Below are 17,218 nucleotides of genomic sequence, written 5' to 3' on the forward strand. Positions count from 1 at the left end.
CCCCAAAGATCCTTCAGCTCCCCCATCATCCTCCAGTCCACCCCCCCAGTGTCCTCCTGCTTTCTCCAGCCCCCCCCCCAAAGATCCTTCAGCTCCCCCATCATCCTCCAGTCCCCCCCCGTGTCCTCCTGCTTCCTACAGCCCCCCCCCAAAGATCCTTCAGCTCCCCCATCATCCTCCAGTTCCCCCCCCAGTGTCCTCCTGCTTCCTCCAGGCCCCCCCCCAAAGATCCTTCAGCTCCCCCAAGCATCCTTCAGTTCCTCACCGGTCCCCCTGCTGCTTCCTCCGGCTTCCTTGACGTCCACCGCTATGTCCCGCTGCTGTCTGCAGCATCTGCGCTTTTATAAAGGTTGCGCCCCGTGCGTGTGACGTCACTACGCACGGGGCGCAACCTTATATAAGCGCAGATGGAGCGGAGAGCAGCAGGACATAGCGGCGGACGCCAGTAGTGACAGGGCCCGGACTCGATTAAAGGGGGCCCGAGCTAAGAAAACTCTAGCACGGCCGGGCTAGTTAGAAACGTCTGGGCCCGGGATGACTGTCCCCCCTGTGCCCCCCTGATGGCGGCCCTGCCTTGCTTTTGTGAAGGAGTTGAATATTAATGATCTAAATTTGAGATTCACGAGTGAGTTTAATAAATTTCATTTGGCCTTAAAGTAGAAACCACTGTATTTAGAAAAGCTTGTGCCGGTAATTCACTAAAGGGCGGATTCGTGTCACCCCGGTCACATCTTTAAAGGAATTCCCTTAGGGCAGTTCTACAGACTTCGTAGGAACTGTAGTACAGATGAGGCTTTTCTTGAACAGGCCTGTTGTTTAAGAAATAGGTTTTTAAATCGTGGTTATACTATGAAGTCGCTTTTGATAGCATTCACTAAGGCGTTTCGACTGGACAGGTCGTCTTTACTCAGAGACAATACTAGCGAGAAAAGTAGAGGGAATAAGAGTGACAGTATACCCACCTTTATAACTACCTATAGTAATCAGTTCTATAGTATTAGGGGCGTGATAGATAAGCTTATACCTGTCCTGTATAATGATCCACAATTAGCACACATTTTGCAGGGAGGTTGTAAATATGTGGCACGAAGGGCCCCTATTTTGGGCAATGTTCTATCTCCTACCCTATGGAAGTCAAAGCCAACTAAATTCACGTGGTTAGACACTAAGGGTACTTACATCTGTGGGGCACGTAGATGCGTTACCTGTGCTTATGTCAAACGATCCACTTCCTTCCAAAGTTCAGTGACGGGCAGGTCTTTCGATATGCGGATGTATGCGAACTGTAATAACCAGTATGTAGTATATCTGTTAACCTGTCTGTACTATTCGCTCCTTAAAAAGTAGGATGCGTGAACACATTCGACACATTGTCTCTAAAAATAGTAGCAGCCCTGTAGCAAGACATTTTATACAATGTTGCGAGGCCAATCCTTCCTTTCTGCAAATTCAGGTTATAGATAGAATTTTCCCCGATGAAAGGGGTTCAGATATGCATGACAGACTTTTACGCCTTGAGGTGAAATGAATTTTTATTTTGGGTACTCGGCATCCAAATGGTCTCAACTCTATTTTTGATATCAGTTGTTATGTCTGATTTATTTTTTTGTGTATATATATATTGCTGTTTTGCTTGTTATTATCAAATTGATTTCCAATACATTGTGTCTATTATTATTATTATTATTATAATCACTGTATGAATTGTCTTTACAAATTTGAAGTGGCTTGCTGTAAATAGATATAGTCTCTTTTATTATTCCTTACTTGTTTGTATACATAAGGGTTAAACAATGGGTGGGAGTTTGTCTTGTCTATCATTGTTAAGTCACTATTTAAATGTCATGTGACTAGTGTTTGCTATGCCTATGATTAAGTGCATAATTGCACGAAACGCGTATCGTTTTTAAATGGAGCAATAAAGATTGAGTTTTAAGCAAGCCATGTGGGTTCGGTGTACTTGGAGCCTTTACGTTTGAGCTTGATTCTGCCTCTCTCAGCTACGGGTTCGGGGCTGTGAGCACCCGGACTACTTCTGGATAGCGGTGAGCTTTGTTTGACTTCTTTTACTCATTGTATGTTATAAGCCGATTTGACTTCATTGGGAGCTTCTGACTGAAAAAGAACGAGTGATAGACTCTGGGTTTATACACCCGGGTCTTAATAACGCTGGGTACGTTTATCCTGCTTCTTTCCTCTCCTCCCAATACTGCAGGCGCTTTAGATTGACTAACCTTGTAGTCAATTATTTTTGTATTTATCATTATTTATTAATACACTTGTTAGGTATATACTTTTGTAGGTTATTAATTTCGTTTCAGTAGGGGTCAGTGGGCCCTTTTGCTCCTGACCATTTGGCCTGCTTCATGGTCATTTGCTATTTCTGAATGGGAACAAAGGGGAGAAATAGATGGAAGGATAGATGCTAGCATGTAAATAAAACAGACTAGGAGAATAAAGAGATTGAGTGGGAATATGGGGTTATGGGAGATAGCTCTCAGTACAAGTGAGGGAATACAGGGTTATGGGAGATAGCTCTCAGTACAAGTGAGGGAATACAGGGTTATGGGGGATAGCTCTTAGTACAAGTTGATCCAGGGACTGGTCCGATTGCCATCTTGGAATCAGGAAGGAATTTCCCTCTGCGGCAAATTAGAGAGGCTTCACATGTGGTTTTTGCCTTCCTCTGGATCAACTGGCAGTTAGGCGGGTTATATATAGGCATTAAGGTTGAATGTGATGGACGTACGTCTTTATTCAACCTAACTTACTATGTTACTATGTAAATATGAGTGAGGAAAGGAAGAAATATAGTTTGGAGAGTGGGCCTAGGCTCTAAGGTTTTCTGGTGGGCCCCTGGGGTCCCAATCCAATACTGTCTGTTTGCATGGAGAAAAAATATGTAGGGCAGTTGCCTAAAAGTCAGTGTGCTCTGTCTTTTGTGTATTGCTAAGTGTGAATCAGCTGTGGTTGCTCCAGCTAAAGCAGGGGTCCCCAACCTTTTTATTCACCACGGACCGATTGCAAGCCGAAAAGTTTTTCCATGGACCGGGGGGGGGGGGGGTTGTTGCACGTACATGGTGTTCATTCGCCTTCTATCTGTGTCTCTATGCGAGTCTTTATATGCTCGACGCGTAACTTTCAACGCACAACGCTTTATTTCGTGCCTTTATATGTGCGCCGATTTGCGTCGCCTGCATTTTTACAGCGGGCAGGAACAGAGGCAGCCCACTTGAAAGCCGCCCACGGCCCGGTACTGGTCTGCGGCCCGGCGGTTGGGGACCCCTGAGTTAAAGTGTATGTATTGCATTGTTTGTGCCCTAGTTCCAGCTGCTAAAGCATCCATCAGAGCACTTTGCTCAGTGAAATACTAAATAATCAGCTGCCGTAGCCAGGCGGTAAGTACATGCGTCCATATATACCTTCCTTTTACCTTATGAATGTTTTGGAGACATAGGGTGTTCAAGGGGACAGTTGCACCCACCAATGCAACCTTTAAGGAAGAAGGCAAATAATTAAAAAAAACTATAACAAATAAATAATAAAGACCAACTGAAAGGTTTCTTAGAATTGGCCATTCCATAACATACTAAAACTTAAATGTGAACCACCCCTTAAATAGGTGCAACTTTTTTTGCTTCAGTGCTAGCCATAGCACTATTACAGATATATTACAGATAAACTTAGGGCACAATATGTTCACAATAAAATCTGCTACCACAAGGTAACCCATAGGAGCAGTGCAGCAGAGGGAATGGGTATGACATTGGGGCTGCAAAATGGAGATGGACAGCCAGGTATGAATCAATGTGCAAGAGCAGTGACATAGGATTCCTACACTTGGCTGCTTTTACAGCATTGTTCTCTAAGTAATATACTCAACATCTGCCCTGAGATACAATTGTAACTAATAAGATAAACAGGTCTCTTGGTGAACTGAGACTCGCAGCTTAAACTATGTTCAAACTTTACATAACCTGCCAAATTTTGTAAAATGGGAGTAGTATTTAGGGGGTGTGGTCACAAAAATGGGCATGATCAAAATGTTTCCGCTGCACTAAGCACGCCATTTGTTATTGTCCCTCTTTGCATTTTTCAAATGTTGGGAGGTATGGTGACGGGTGGTACTAAAAGCTTCCAAAGGAAAGCTTAAAGGAGAAGGAAAGGTAAAAACTAAGTAAGCTTTATCAGAAAGGTCTATGTAAATACAGCCGTAAGCACTTACAGTAATGCTGTCCTCTATCAAAAGAAACACAAGATTTCTTGTCTCTTTTTTTTGTAAACATGATGTTCCAGTGTCTGACATCCTCTCTCAGAAATATCCTTAATTCCCGTGGCCAGAGTCTGCGCAGTTCTCTTCTCTCTCCCCTCTCCTGCTCCCCCTCCCACCAGAATGCTAAGAACTCCCGCCCCCCTTCTTTAGGAATGTGTGATCTGAGCTATAAAGGCTAGAGCTGCAGGCAGGAAGCTATTAAAATGGCAGCTGCTATCTTAAGCAAAGGGAGAAAGCTTCTAAAGCTGTTTACTCAGGCATGGTAATAGTTTCTGCAGAATAAATATATTGTTCTAGGTAGCACTAATGTGGCAAATCTGTTGGCAGTAAAATGCCAAAATGACTTTCCTTCTCCTTTAAGGGGCACTGTTTCCTTAACTGAGACACTAAGTTCTTAGTTCATAGGCCAAAAAGGGATATCATTATTAAGTAATTTTATTCCACAATTATTATACAATGTTAGTGGCATTTTAAGAATAGGTTAATAAAAGCTATATTCAGATGCTATAAATAATAAAAAAACATACCAGCTCATGACAACGAATGAAAAGAGACCTATTAAACCTCTATTAAATTTGGTGAACTGTGGTGAGAATCTCAACAATTAAAGCAAATACTTGTAAGCAACCTGATGTGCAAAATATAGCCCTGGACCCTAAATAAACAGTTTATTAATACAAACGATAAGTAGCACACATCACATTATTAAACTGCCTAACATTTTTATTACTGAACTATGGTGTAAGTCTTATTTTTACCCCTTGATAAATATGCCTTAAACAATATGTGAATATTATCTAGCTCAGAAATATATCAGCTGAAACCTTTTGGTAGGCCATTTGGTTGTAACAAACTGGCCTGAGTTTTTTAAACAGAAGCAAATGGGACTAACATCCTAGTTGATGAAGAACAGAAAAATAAAAGAGGAGAAGGCGAAAGCATAAAGGAAAAGTGGGAGAGAACTCGAGAGTAAAAGATGCAGGGCAGCTAAGGGCACAAACTACAGTGTAAAATACAGCAAAAGAAGGAGAAAATAGAACAGGAGAAAAATGTGACGTAATGGGTGGGGGAGAAGGGCAACAAATAAAGGAAAAGGAATGCATCAGGAAAAGAGACGTTTTGGTGGGTGAACAGAAGAGAAAGGATTAGAGAGGAGATGTGAAATGTAAATAGAAAAAATGAATACAAGAGCTGAAAAAAATGGATGGAGTCTTAAAAAGTGAACACAGGAAAAATAGGGTGTAAAACAAGATAAATTGAATGGTAGGCAGTGGTGAACTGGGAGTTACTGCTCCCCCCATCATTTTAGAGCACCCCCTAACTTTGGCAATAAGGCATTTTTATGAAACTGGCACACTAGGTCTGATTCCTTGATACATTGATGGTAAGTGCAGAGCTCTTTAGGGCCCCTGCACCAATATTAGCCAATGTATTCTAGAGATGACCCCCCTGCCTAAACTTTTGGTTGAACTTTAGTTATTTTAGAAAATATTTAATGTATTCCATGGTATGCAATGACTCCTTTTCCAGAAAACTCAAGCATTCCAGATTATAGATCACATAGCTGTGGTAATATGGTTTCATTTGAAGATGTTTTCAGATCAAAAATAGGCAAGCAAAGTAAACTAGAATATGCCTTTCTACTTCAAAAAATCAAGCTGCAAAAGCTTTGCTAAAATTAGTTTTTTTAATACATTCCTGAAAATTTCCTCAAAGGTTACATTTTACAGCATTTTAACTCCCTCGTGTCATTTGTAAATGAAAATACCAAGGGTCTCTTAAATAGTTTGCTGCCCAATATGCTAAGTCTTACCAAGGGGCTGATTTACTAAGACACGATTTCGAATCCGAATTGGAAAAATTCCGATTGGAAACGATCATTTTGCGACTTTTTCGTATTTTTTGCAATTTTTTCGGCGTAAAAACGCGAGTTTTTCGGCGTCTTTACGATTTTTGCGTAAAAACGCGAGTTTTTCGGCGTCTTTACGATTTTTGCGTAAAAACGCGAGTTTTTCGGCGTCTTTACGAAAGTTGCGCAAAGTCGTGATTTTTTCGTAGCGTTAACACTTGCGCGCAAAGTTGCGCCTTTTTCGTAGCGTTAAAACTTAAAAGGCGTGACGTTTCGCGCAAGTTTTAACGCTACGAAAAAATAGCGACTTTGCGCAACTTTCGTAATGGCTTTGAAAAACTCGCGTTTTTACGCAAAAATCGTAAAGACGCTGAAAAACTCGTGTTTTTACGCAAAAATCGTAAAGACGCCGGATAAAAATCGCAAAATTATCGATCATTACGAAAAAAACGCAATCGGACGCATTCGGCCCGTTCGTGGGTTAGTAAATGTGCCCCCATGTGTCTGGCATGTAGAGACCCCAATCATTTCTATCATTACTGCAAAATCAACATATAACCTGCAAAGATCAAACTAGAAAATATCAAGTAAATATATAATATATATATATATATTATATATATGTATAATATAATATACCTGTGCAGCTGTGCCATGTAGAGACCCCAACATGTTTTATGTCTGCTAAAAGCTGTAAAACTGTGAAGCTGGCCCCATAGAACATATAAATGAAACAAACTGTGTGTGTTGTTAATGTGCTTGGGCAGGGAGTGTGCAAAATTCTCTTTTTAGGGCAACCCCCTAAAAATGTATGTACTTGTGCAAATAGTATGTGTTTTCTGTGTGACACTTACCTGGCAGGCACACAGGAGAAGCTAGAGGGGGTGGCACTGGAGACACATAGGGGCACATAAATTCAGATTGGATACGATAATTTTTTAAGATCGCAAATATCATGAATATGCTTACGGAAAAAATCGTATTAGTCATGATAATATCGTATTTGCGATCCAAAATTTTCATACAAAACGATTGTAAACAGTAGCAAGACCTTTCCGACTTTGATCCTTCTGTGCATGATTTCCTCCCATAGGACTCAATGGCACTGTGCAGCTCCAACCTGGCCCAAGGAAAGTCACAAAACCGAAGCTTGAATGAATCCAAAACTTTCATACTCAGCACGACAATACAATGTTGTGGCACAAATTTTGTTGCAAAGTACGAAAAAGTCGCCGAAAATACGCCTATCGAACGCTCGGAGTGTTCGTGGATTAGTAAATGTGCCCCTTAGTGTAAAGACAAATGCAAATGTGGTTCTATCTCTAGTGCTGTCTTTGGCCACTCAATCCCGTTTGTCTCACCTAGGGTTGGGGGTAAAATAAGAGAATGAGGGACCAGCTTTGAAGGCTCCCCAATTGGAAATGCTGAAGAATACAGTATCTGCTTTCTGTGCCACTTAGAGAGATCATAGATTTCTGTGTTGTGTTTTCTGTAGCACTGAAAAGGTGTAAAGGATAGTATTCTCACACAAAACTGTATATAATAACACATGGAGGAGAACTCCCTTAATTAAAAAAAACGACTTGCCCGGGTGCAGGTAAAGTTTTTAAGAAGTCATAGTACCAGTTTCAGGTCATGCAAAACTATCCAACATTCCAGTCTCAGACTGTACTATTATAACAAAAATACTACAGTGCACAAACCCCTAAATACTGTCCCCCATATAAATGGAGCTAAAACAGTTCACAAGTTGTCACAGCAACACCGGCAAACAATTTTTATTAGTAGAATTGTTTTATGGCATTTGCAAAGTGACATATAATGCACACCATGTGCTAGAGGCAACTCAGAGAAAGTTACATAACATAAGTAACAAGGAAAATGTCCTTAGTTAAACTGGTATAACCTTAGTAAGTGTGGAGGGAAGGAATAATGTGAGGAAAGTGGGAGGCAAATGTAGAAGGATTTCTTTTGAGCCACTTTAGTACTGTCATCTCTTGCTGCAGCTTGTTTATATTCATCTTTGTCTTTAATCGTAGCCATGCCAGCCATTGGGCAGCGAAGTCCCTGATTTATTTGTCTGTGTGGGTAGAGCACTCTACAAAGAGTTTCTCTACTTTCAGCAGCCATTATTTCAAAGTCAATACAGATTGTGATTTTTAGTAAGAATTAGTAATTTAGCTGCTTTGAGATGATCTGGGAAAGCCGGACCAGGGAAGGTTGTATCTCTTGTGTGTATTGATAATGCATCAGTGGGGAGAATAGATGACACTGTTCTAGTTTTGGAGATCAGCCTCAATTTTCTAGTGTAGGATGGAGCAGTTCAACTCTCTTTATTTTAAGTCTTTAGTCAATTTGAAGCTAGGGTAGGCTAACTTGTGAGACTCGATTTGTATAGCAAATTTTGCGACAAGCCCTGTATCATATGAGCGGTGAGTGATATATTAAGAGCATGTGATCTAGCGTAGTTAATTTTGAATTTACCTATTTTCCAAAAGTGAAGCAGAGTAAATGTTAATTTTGGGCAGGGAACCTGCAAACAATTAAACACGGCTCATTTATATATGCTGGGCAACCAATCAGTTGTTCGATTTTTTCAGTCAGCTGCAGGTGAAACAATGGAAGCAAACATCTTATTGGTTGCCATGGGTTTCTGCCCAGGTGCAAATTTGCCCAGTGTTTATAAATGAAGCTCATAATATGTAGTGCTACAGGAAAAATAATAAAAGGATCAGATTAGCTTAAAAACCTATATAAGATATATTCTTATATGAGTGTAGATTGTGTCGATAAAATGCAGAAAACATGAACCAAATGAAAGTAAAAACCAATGTCGGTTGAGTGCAGCAAAATGGCTCCCCAGGAAATGCAGTACAAATATTAGATACATAATGATGCTTTCAGATAACCTATTGTTTCTCCTATACCCAAGTAATTGGAGGAGTCCCAAGCCAGACTTGGATTTTTTACTATTGAGTGCTATTCTGATATCTGCTGGGAATTGCTATTTGACTCCCTTCCCATTGTTCTGCTGATTGGCACCGGGGGGGTGACTGGATTTATCGGAGCACAAGATAATAAAGAATATGGCTAGCCTCATGTGAAATTTCAAAATTAAATATTAAAAAATCGGTTTGGGCTTTTAAAAAATGGATTGCAATGCAGATTCTGCTGGAGAGGCTCTATGAAGTGATGCGTTGTGAAAAAACATGTTTTCCTTTAAGAACCTTTTGTGCAGAGCAGTGGGTGGTTCTGAGCAAATTCTAAAGTATAGATGTTCATACATTTTCTGTGCACTCTAGATTGTTGTGTGGGGAAGTGTGAGTTAGAGAGAGCAATGGCTGCTTTAACACTTTTCTTTAGTCATTTGTAAAATAACTTTTGCAACAATGCAATGGTATTTGAAAGAGGATAATCTTTGAACAAATGAAAATATACTCAGATGCAACTACTTTCAACCTACCTACTTTTCTCTTATGGAAATCTGAGTGCCCCTGCTGTTTTGTACCCTGTTTGCTTCTATATGTTGTGTCCTTTATATTAAGACTATATGTAATTATGGAAGTATCACTATCTGCAGCTGTTCCCTCTATCTCCCTCAGTTCATATTGGCATCTTCCTTAGCTTGCAGGAGAAGAAAGGTCAGAGTGGTCTGGGTTTCGCGCCACAATGTTGTGTAGATTTCATTGGCAGGGAGAGGGACTAAGCTGCATCTGCTGCTCTGGCAACTTCTTTTAGTGTACGCTGGAAATAGACTGCTACCCTTTTAAAGTTTCAGTGTCACATTACCATTAAAGAGGCTGGAGACACCAGTCAAGTCAGTGTCAGTTAACTGCTCTGTCCCTTTACTTGTCTGCTGAACTAAGAAGATCCTGCATCAGTATGTCGGAAATACTTAGTAAGTAACCATGCTGCCTTTTCCCTACTCAAGCCTAAAAGCTCTGGCCTCATAGTAAATATATTTTAGAAATGTGTTCAGGTTTTTAGCAATTAATGATTGTGCTTAACCTGACAAGAAGCAGACCAGGCTCTATAGAATATGTGTATTGTATTCTATGTGTACCTATATTAGGAATTTAAAACAGTACTTTTGTGATGTTAAAGGGGTTGTTTACCTTTGAGTTAACTTTTAGTATGATGCAGAGTGTGATATTCTGAGAAAATTTGCAATTGGTTTTCATAATTTATTTTTTAAGTATTTTACTATTTGTTCAACAACCCTCCAGTTTGGAATTTTAGCTGTTATCTGAATGCTAGGGTCCAAATTACCTTAGCAACCAGGGACTTGCTAACGTAGAGTTGCAATGATAAACTGGAATATGAATAGGAGAGGGTCTGAATAGAAAGATAAGTAATGAAAAGTAACAATGAAATGGTAGCCTCACAGAGCAATAGTTTTTTTGGCTTCTGGGGTCAGTGACCCCTATTTGAAAGCTGGGAAGAGTCTGAAGAGGCAAATAATTCAAAAACTGTACAAAATAAATAATGAAGACCAACCAAAAATTTGCTTAGAATTGGCCATTCTACAACATACCAAAAGTTAACATAAAGGTGATTCACCCTTTGAAGCATTTACCAGATGAAGGGATGATGATTTCAAAAGTCAGAGACACCAGGGCAGAGAACAGAAAAGGGCAAACACTGCTTTTAATAGCAATTACATATACAAACAACTTAAAAACCATTACAAATTTGTAATAAATGTATACTGCAAATTATGTTTTCTTTTATTAGGCAAAAAATATATTTTTTGGGTTGGCATGTCCTTTAACATGTAAATTGCCCAAAGATAATATTTCATGTGACAGGGCTAATGCATGCTTCCTAACACCTAAATACCTAACACTGAGAAGGATTGCAACGCTGGTACATCTAGACCCAACATTAGCTTTCATTCAGGAAATCAGCTGTAAACATACTTGCGAAAAGAATGACTGACAAGGATAATAAGGTATCAAATAGCACCATGGTTTATCCCAGACTTTGGGTGACCCAGTTGGAATATACAATTAAAACTAACCTTGCCTCAGTATATTTTGGCTCTTGCAAGGTATGCAAGCTTCATCTTTGCTCTTATGATCAAGGCTAGCAAGATATTAAACTGTTCAGTAATATCTCTTTCTTCTCTATACAGAAGACTCTTTTATTACACTGAATTTTATTTTTGAATAAAAAAATTATTAAATAATGTTTAATGCAGTGAAATAAATGCTGATCTTCCCATTATTATTCAGAGCTGTCAAACACCAACCTCAGTTTCATTAGTAAGAAAGGTTACCCTTTCCCACCAACAGGTATTCCCACCCTGGTGTTTTGCAAAGGTTTCCCTGTAGGATTTTGTTTTGCTTATACACTGTCACTGTACATTGTGACTGTTTGTCCAGTTGCTACAGGCTTTTTCCCAGTTTTGTACAAAAATAAGTTGTATGATATTTCTAATCACAAGTTTTCACAGAACAGAATGATACAAGCACTTGTTATTATTCCAAGAAAAAACAATGCATCCCAGATAAATAAGTAAAGATTTTTTATATGTTGTGTTGATCTGTTTTCTTTCTGTCACTGATGGGACTGGAGTAAATTATCTCTGTTATACATGCTCTTTTTTTGAGACTAAAGGTGGCGACACACGTGGCGATTTGCGATCTTTCAATCAGCCACTAACCGTTCAGATAAGGAGGTAGAAACAATAGGATTTCTACCTCCTTCTGCCGATTCAGCCCTAAAGGCAGATTTTGCTTAGGCGCCTTCTATGGCGCCCAATCAAAATCTTTTAACCTGGCCGATCGGCGAGTCGACTGATATCAGCAGGCTCCTGCGATATCGGTTGACACGCCAACTTGCCATAGACGCACCAAATATCGTACGAAACGAGGTTTCGTATAATATTATCGGTGCGTGTATGGCCAGCTTAAGGAATCAACTACAATTATCTTGTGGGCACACGCAAACTACAAATCCAACTGATTATAACCAGTTTATTATTTAAGCAATAAAATAAATTATATAAATTAACACAAAAAACACAAAAGTGCTGCTTATAAAAAGATTTTACATTGCCTGCCATTTTAACTCTTACAAACTGCCTCAAGCTCAGCTACATCTTTAGGGTTGACATGACATGGAGCGAGTATACAGAGAGCTGTGTTTTAGAAGCTAGCTGTGCATCAAGCCCTTGTATCAAGCCTCCTGTCTGTCTAAAGCTTGTATTCAGCAGCTTTGAATATGGAATGGTTGCAATATGGAATTTGAAAGCAAAAGTAACAACAGGGCTGTCTTCAGAGTTCTGCAGTATGTTCACTTTTCTACCTATTTGGATACATATTTTCAAAGAACACCATAGTTTTGTATTTGAAATATTAGGCTGATATTTATGTGTACGGCCACCTTTGGCAAACTGTGTAATTTGGTTGGCTACATATTACAAGTATCCTGCAAACCAAGACATGAAGTACCTGTATATATTAAGAAAGGGCTGTTCAGTAAAACTTGAAAGTTTTGTTATAATAAAGGGAATGTAATTTACCAGGTATAGGGCTTCTGTTCATGGCACCATAACATGTATATGCAGTTATATATAAACATACATAACTTCAATGATAATTTTAGCTGCCCTTTGTGTTTTCTAGCAGATAGTATTAACACTGGTATATTGTTTTCCTCCAGAAAGCAGTGAAGAGATACGCTCCCTTGCGGAGAAAGTGTTTGCCTCAGAGGTTCTTGATGTGGAAAGTAAGACAGAAATATCCCCATTTGATGTTACAGAACACGTACCCATTTCACACCATGAAATGACAGAACATTTAATCAAAATGGATACAAAGGAGGCACAGGAAAAAAGGTAAAACACAAGGATGAGACTATGATTATGGGTGTTTAAGGCTTACAACGGGGTTCTTGAACACAACTCTTTATTTGTTTGGCTAGAATGCTTCAAATGTTGCCTTCTAGAGGTAGCTTTCCGTTTGCCTTTAAAGTCGTTTGGAACACCTGGGTTCAGTAAACAGCACCTTTCCACTATTGGTTTAACTGCAGATTCCAGAATTTAATAATGTTGGGATCCAAAGTTTGGAAATGTCTGAGTTACAAGGAGCAATAGTACAGTAGTGGTGCTTATAGGCTTCAAGGTTATGTGCTGTGAGATCAGTAATTCCTACAGAGCTTAATGGGAACTAGTTGCTTAAATAACTTTGATGATTTGTAATCACACACAGAAGTTTTGGCAAACCAAACACAAAAAGGGGACCTGTCAGCCACACATACAAATCTGAATAATAAAGGTCCTTTGCAAATAAAAAACATTTACACCTGCTATAAAGGTATTTAAAAATTCAAACTCTCAATCATATATTGCCTGCCCTGACCCTGTGCCTTGGAGGTGGGGCAGTCAATTACTTTTACTTGCTATTTCATCCTTTCTTAGATGTCATTCTCATTCGCCCTCCCCCATCATGGTCCATATTTGTATTGCCAGTGCATTAGCATCAGGTGCCCCATTTGGAACATAAACAAGATTTTTGGCTGATGCAAAGCTTATCTAAATAACAAAATGGCACCTGCCTGCTTGGTATGATTGTGACTTCCAAGACTGTAGGAAACATATTGTAAATCATACATAGGGGCACATTTACTAACCCACGAATCCGAATTGGAAAAATTCCGATTGGAAAACGAACATTTTGTGACTTTTTCGTATTTTTTTCCGATTTTTTCTGCGCCTTTATGACTTTTCGGAAATTGCCGTGACTTTTTCGTTACCAATACGATTTGCGCAAAAAAACACGAGTTTTTCGTAGCCATTACGATGCGCTCGTATCTTGTCGCGACTTTTTCGTATTGAGTGCTCGTAAGCGGCGGGCGAAACTTTCAGACTTAGCATGATTTTGGAAGCCTCCCATGGCACCCTGCAGCTCCAACCTGGCCGAAGAAAAGTCACCATACTGAAGCTTGAATGAATCCGAATCTTTCGTACTCGGCACGAAAGCTGCGAAAAAGTCGCGACAATTTTCCGAAAAATCGCCAAATACCGATCATTACGAAAAAAACGCAATCGGACGCATTTGGCCCGTTCGTGAGTAAGTAAATGTGCCCCATAGTGTAAGTTAAGCTTATTTTGCTCAACTAACATAATAGAAAATTGGATTTTCAATTATCTCTTAAGGTGGCAGGTAAATATTGCCCTACTGCAAGGAATTACAACCCATGACTCTCCAGTTTAAAGAATTCTGGATATTGTAGTTAAAATGGAGAGACTGTTCCAATATACTGTAGTTTAGATTGAAATGTTTTCTCTCCCTCTTAGGAAGAAACGACTTGAGCGCTTCAGGTCAATTGCTCTTAAAGTGCCTGCAATGGAGTCAAATGAAGTTTCCAAGTCTGATGCAGAAAAGTCTCTTCCACTTTACTTGACTGTGCCCGATTTTCAGAAAGTACAGATCACGGGAGATTTTGCATCAGGGGTAAGATGGCAATTCGTTAACCAACATTTACGGTTATTCAAATTTATTTCTGATATTTTTGTAGGTAAAAATTGTAAAGGAAAAGCATACTCATAATGAATAGTAACTAGCAGATAATGTTTATCATAATATGTTACCTATTTATGAATCTTACCACATCAGTATATACATACATATATTTCAGCAAATGTATAGAAAAAATATTGCAGCGCCACCCCTCTGTCTCGGTGCATGTGATCAAAAATATGCCTCAACCATAATGGCAAAAAAATACAACCTAGAAATAACAAAGGGTATATATTAAAATAAGCCATATTACAGCTCACAATGTTTCAGAATGCTCAGATCCCCTTTCCAAGCCTTGAGCACAATATTGTATCCATGTGGTACACACAAGTGCAAACATTTAATTTAAAGCAGGAAGTAGCATACAGGATATGACATCATCACCAACAGTTTTCAGACTAAGTTAACCCCTTGTTGTTCAAACTGTAAACACACATCAAGTCCATCGTCAATCCACATCTTTTTTCGATCCACCCACATAGCTAAAGGAGACACAACAGAAATTTAAACAGTGAAACCAAAACTGTAATTCATAAAAAATATCAATATTGTAATCTCTATTTAACCCGTTTGGTGCTAGTGTATACAGTTGAGCAATCTACCATACTCCACATTTTTGTAACTTGTAGTCACCACCTTGCCTAGGAGGGGGACACACTGCAAAACCACATATGTGCGTCCCGTTCCTGGATGTACAAAAAGTCCCCCTTTCTGTACACAACAATATTGGTTACAAGACTAGCAGGGAAACATACCCTGTTATCTTGTTGCAATGTATGTTTTGACTCAACTTGACACCAAAAGGTTGGTACCTGGGTATCACTGTGAACTAACTGACTACCCAGGGTTTGCCCTCTATGAGAAGAAATTAAAGGTGGTTGGTGAAACTCCTCTATATCTGGGTAGAAGGATCTCAAAATACCCCAGTGTTTCTGCAGGACAGCAGCTACCTCCCCAGTAATGATACTGTAGTGTGTAACAAAGGGAATACCTGTTTGCACTTGTGTGTATCTGATGGATACTGTTGTGCTCATGGCTTGAAAAAGGCATTTGAGCATTCTTAAAGGTTGCATTGTGAACTGTGGTGAGGTTTATTCTAATATATACAATTTTTGAATTTAAGTTACTTAGTGCTATGTCATTTTTCTATTTTTATAGAGACCTGTTCAGGAGTACAGTTTCCCTATGATTTAATATCCAGGTGTAGTCATTGGTATTCCCTAATGCTATAGGAACTTTATTAATGTGCTTTTACCACCAACAATACTTATTACCTGGCCTAAAGTATTTGCAGCATAATAAAGTCCAAGAACCACTGATGTAATGTATTGTAGTTACATTACACTTTTGTAATCCCAAGCTCAGTTCAGTTAGGGGTGTGGCTAGACCCATGACTACTGCTGAAGAAAATGTTTTGTAAAGGTGAACATACCCTTTAACTCTGAACCATAGTGAACACCAAAAATGCCTTTAGGAATGGAAGGATGCTGGCCCCCTTTCAAAAATTGTTTTTATTAGGTGTTTAAGCTAATTGTTTTGCATTTTAATTGTGTTTGTCTCTGCATAGCCATTAAAATTCTGTAATGTAAGAAGGTGGCTTATAAAATAGCAAAGCATAATAAAAATTAGCATTAATCTTAGACATGGATAGGAGTTTACAGATGGCAATCAGCTGTTGAGCTATATATCATTCTGAAAATGATCCTGCTGTTTCAGTAGGCACACTTGAAATAGAACTCATGACCTTTTTACTTTTCAAAAAAAAAGGCATGAGGAATCTACAGACTGTATGCATGTGACGCTGGGCATACCCCTTGTATAGTCTCAAAAAAAGTCTTATGCCACAATCTGTGTCTTCTAGGAACCTGCTTCCTATGGGTAGTATTGGTAACATATATTCTGAGTACTTGGCTCCCCTCTTCCAGTCCTGGGTATTTTCCTTGACAATGAGGGTAGCACTTTCTGATGCTTTATCAGTGTCTCTTTGGGAACAGTCTTGGCAGATATTCTGCTTGAAAATGTATTTTATTTATTAACCTAGTATATGTCATTACATACATTCAACTGAACTGCATAGAACTAGTTGAAATAGTTACCATTAAAAAGAATTAGCAGGGCTGAAGAGAGTTATGTTACTGTAAGTGGAACGCAGTCCTAATGTATTTGGTGAGGGTCTTTAGAATAAGACCTGTTTTCAGACTAATGCCCCGAATATTTTTAAACATCACAATCAGCAAACACAATGGCTATCAGTTACATGAACATTTGCGTTATGCATTTTTCATATGCTCTGTGTTTTAAAGGGAAAGATCACATCAATTTCTGCCTGATTTCCTACTTTTTTTTGGAGTAAATAAACAAACGAGTGTTTAGTTTTGTTGTTTTGCCTTAATTAATTACTGATTGATTGCCATGGGTTACTGCACAGATACAAATTTACCAAGTGTTAAAAAATGAGCCCCCTTTATGTGTAATATAAGCAAAAATCTGCTAAACCATAGCAGTCTTTCCTGTGGCTGTAGAATGTTAACTTGGATATATAACCCCATTGCTAAATGTGTTAGGAATAAG

General features: G+C 39.1%; 1 protein-coding gene across 1 annotated transcript in view; it reads left to right on the forward strand.

The window, feature by feature from the left end:
* Window positions 1–9,907: 9,907 nt before the first annotated feature.
* ampd1 (adenosine monophosphate deaminase 1) overlaps window positions 9,908–17,218 on the forward strand; it is a 33,761-nt gene continuing 26,450 nt past the window's right edge. The window contains exons 1-3 of the mRNA XM_002935775.5: window positions 9,908–10,020; window positions 12,789–12,963; window positions 14,425–14,581. Of these exons, the coding sequence (XP_002935821.2) occupies window positions 10,005–10,020; window positions 12,789–12,963; window positions 14,425–14,581 (348 nt within the window). The 5' untranslated portion in view covers window positions 9,908–10,004. The remainder of the gene's footprint in view (window positions 10,021–12,788; window positions 12,964–14,424; window positions 14,582–17,218) is intronic.

The sequence above is a fragment of the Xenopus tropicalis genome, chromosome 2 (genome assembly GCF_000004195.4).
Source record: "Xenopus tropicalis strain Nigerian chromosome 2, UCB_Xtro_10.0, whole genome shotgun sequence".
NCBI lineage: Eukaryota > Metazoa > Chordata > Amphibia > Anura > Pipidae > Xenopus > Xenopus tropicalis.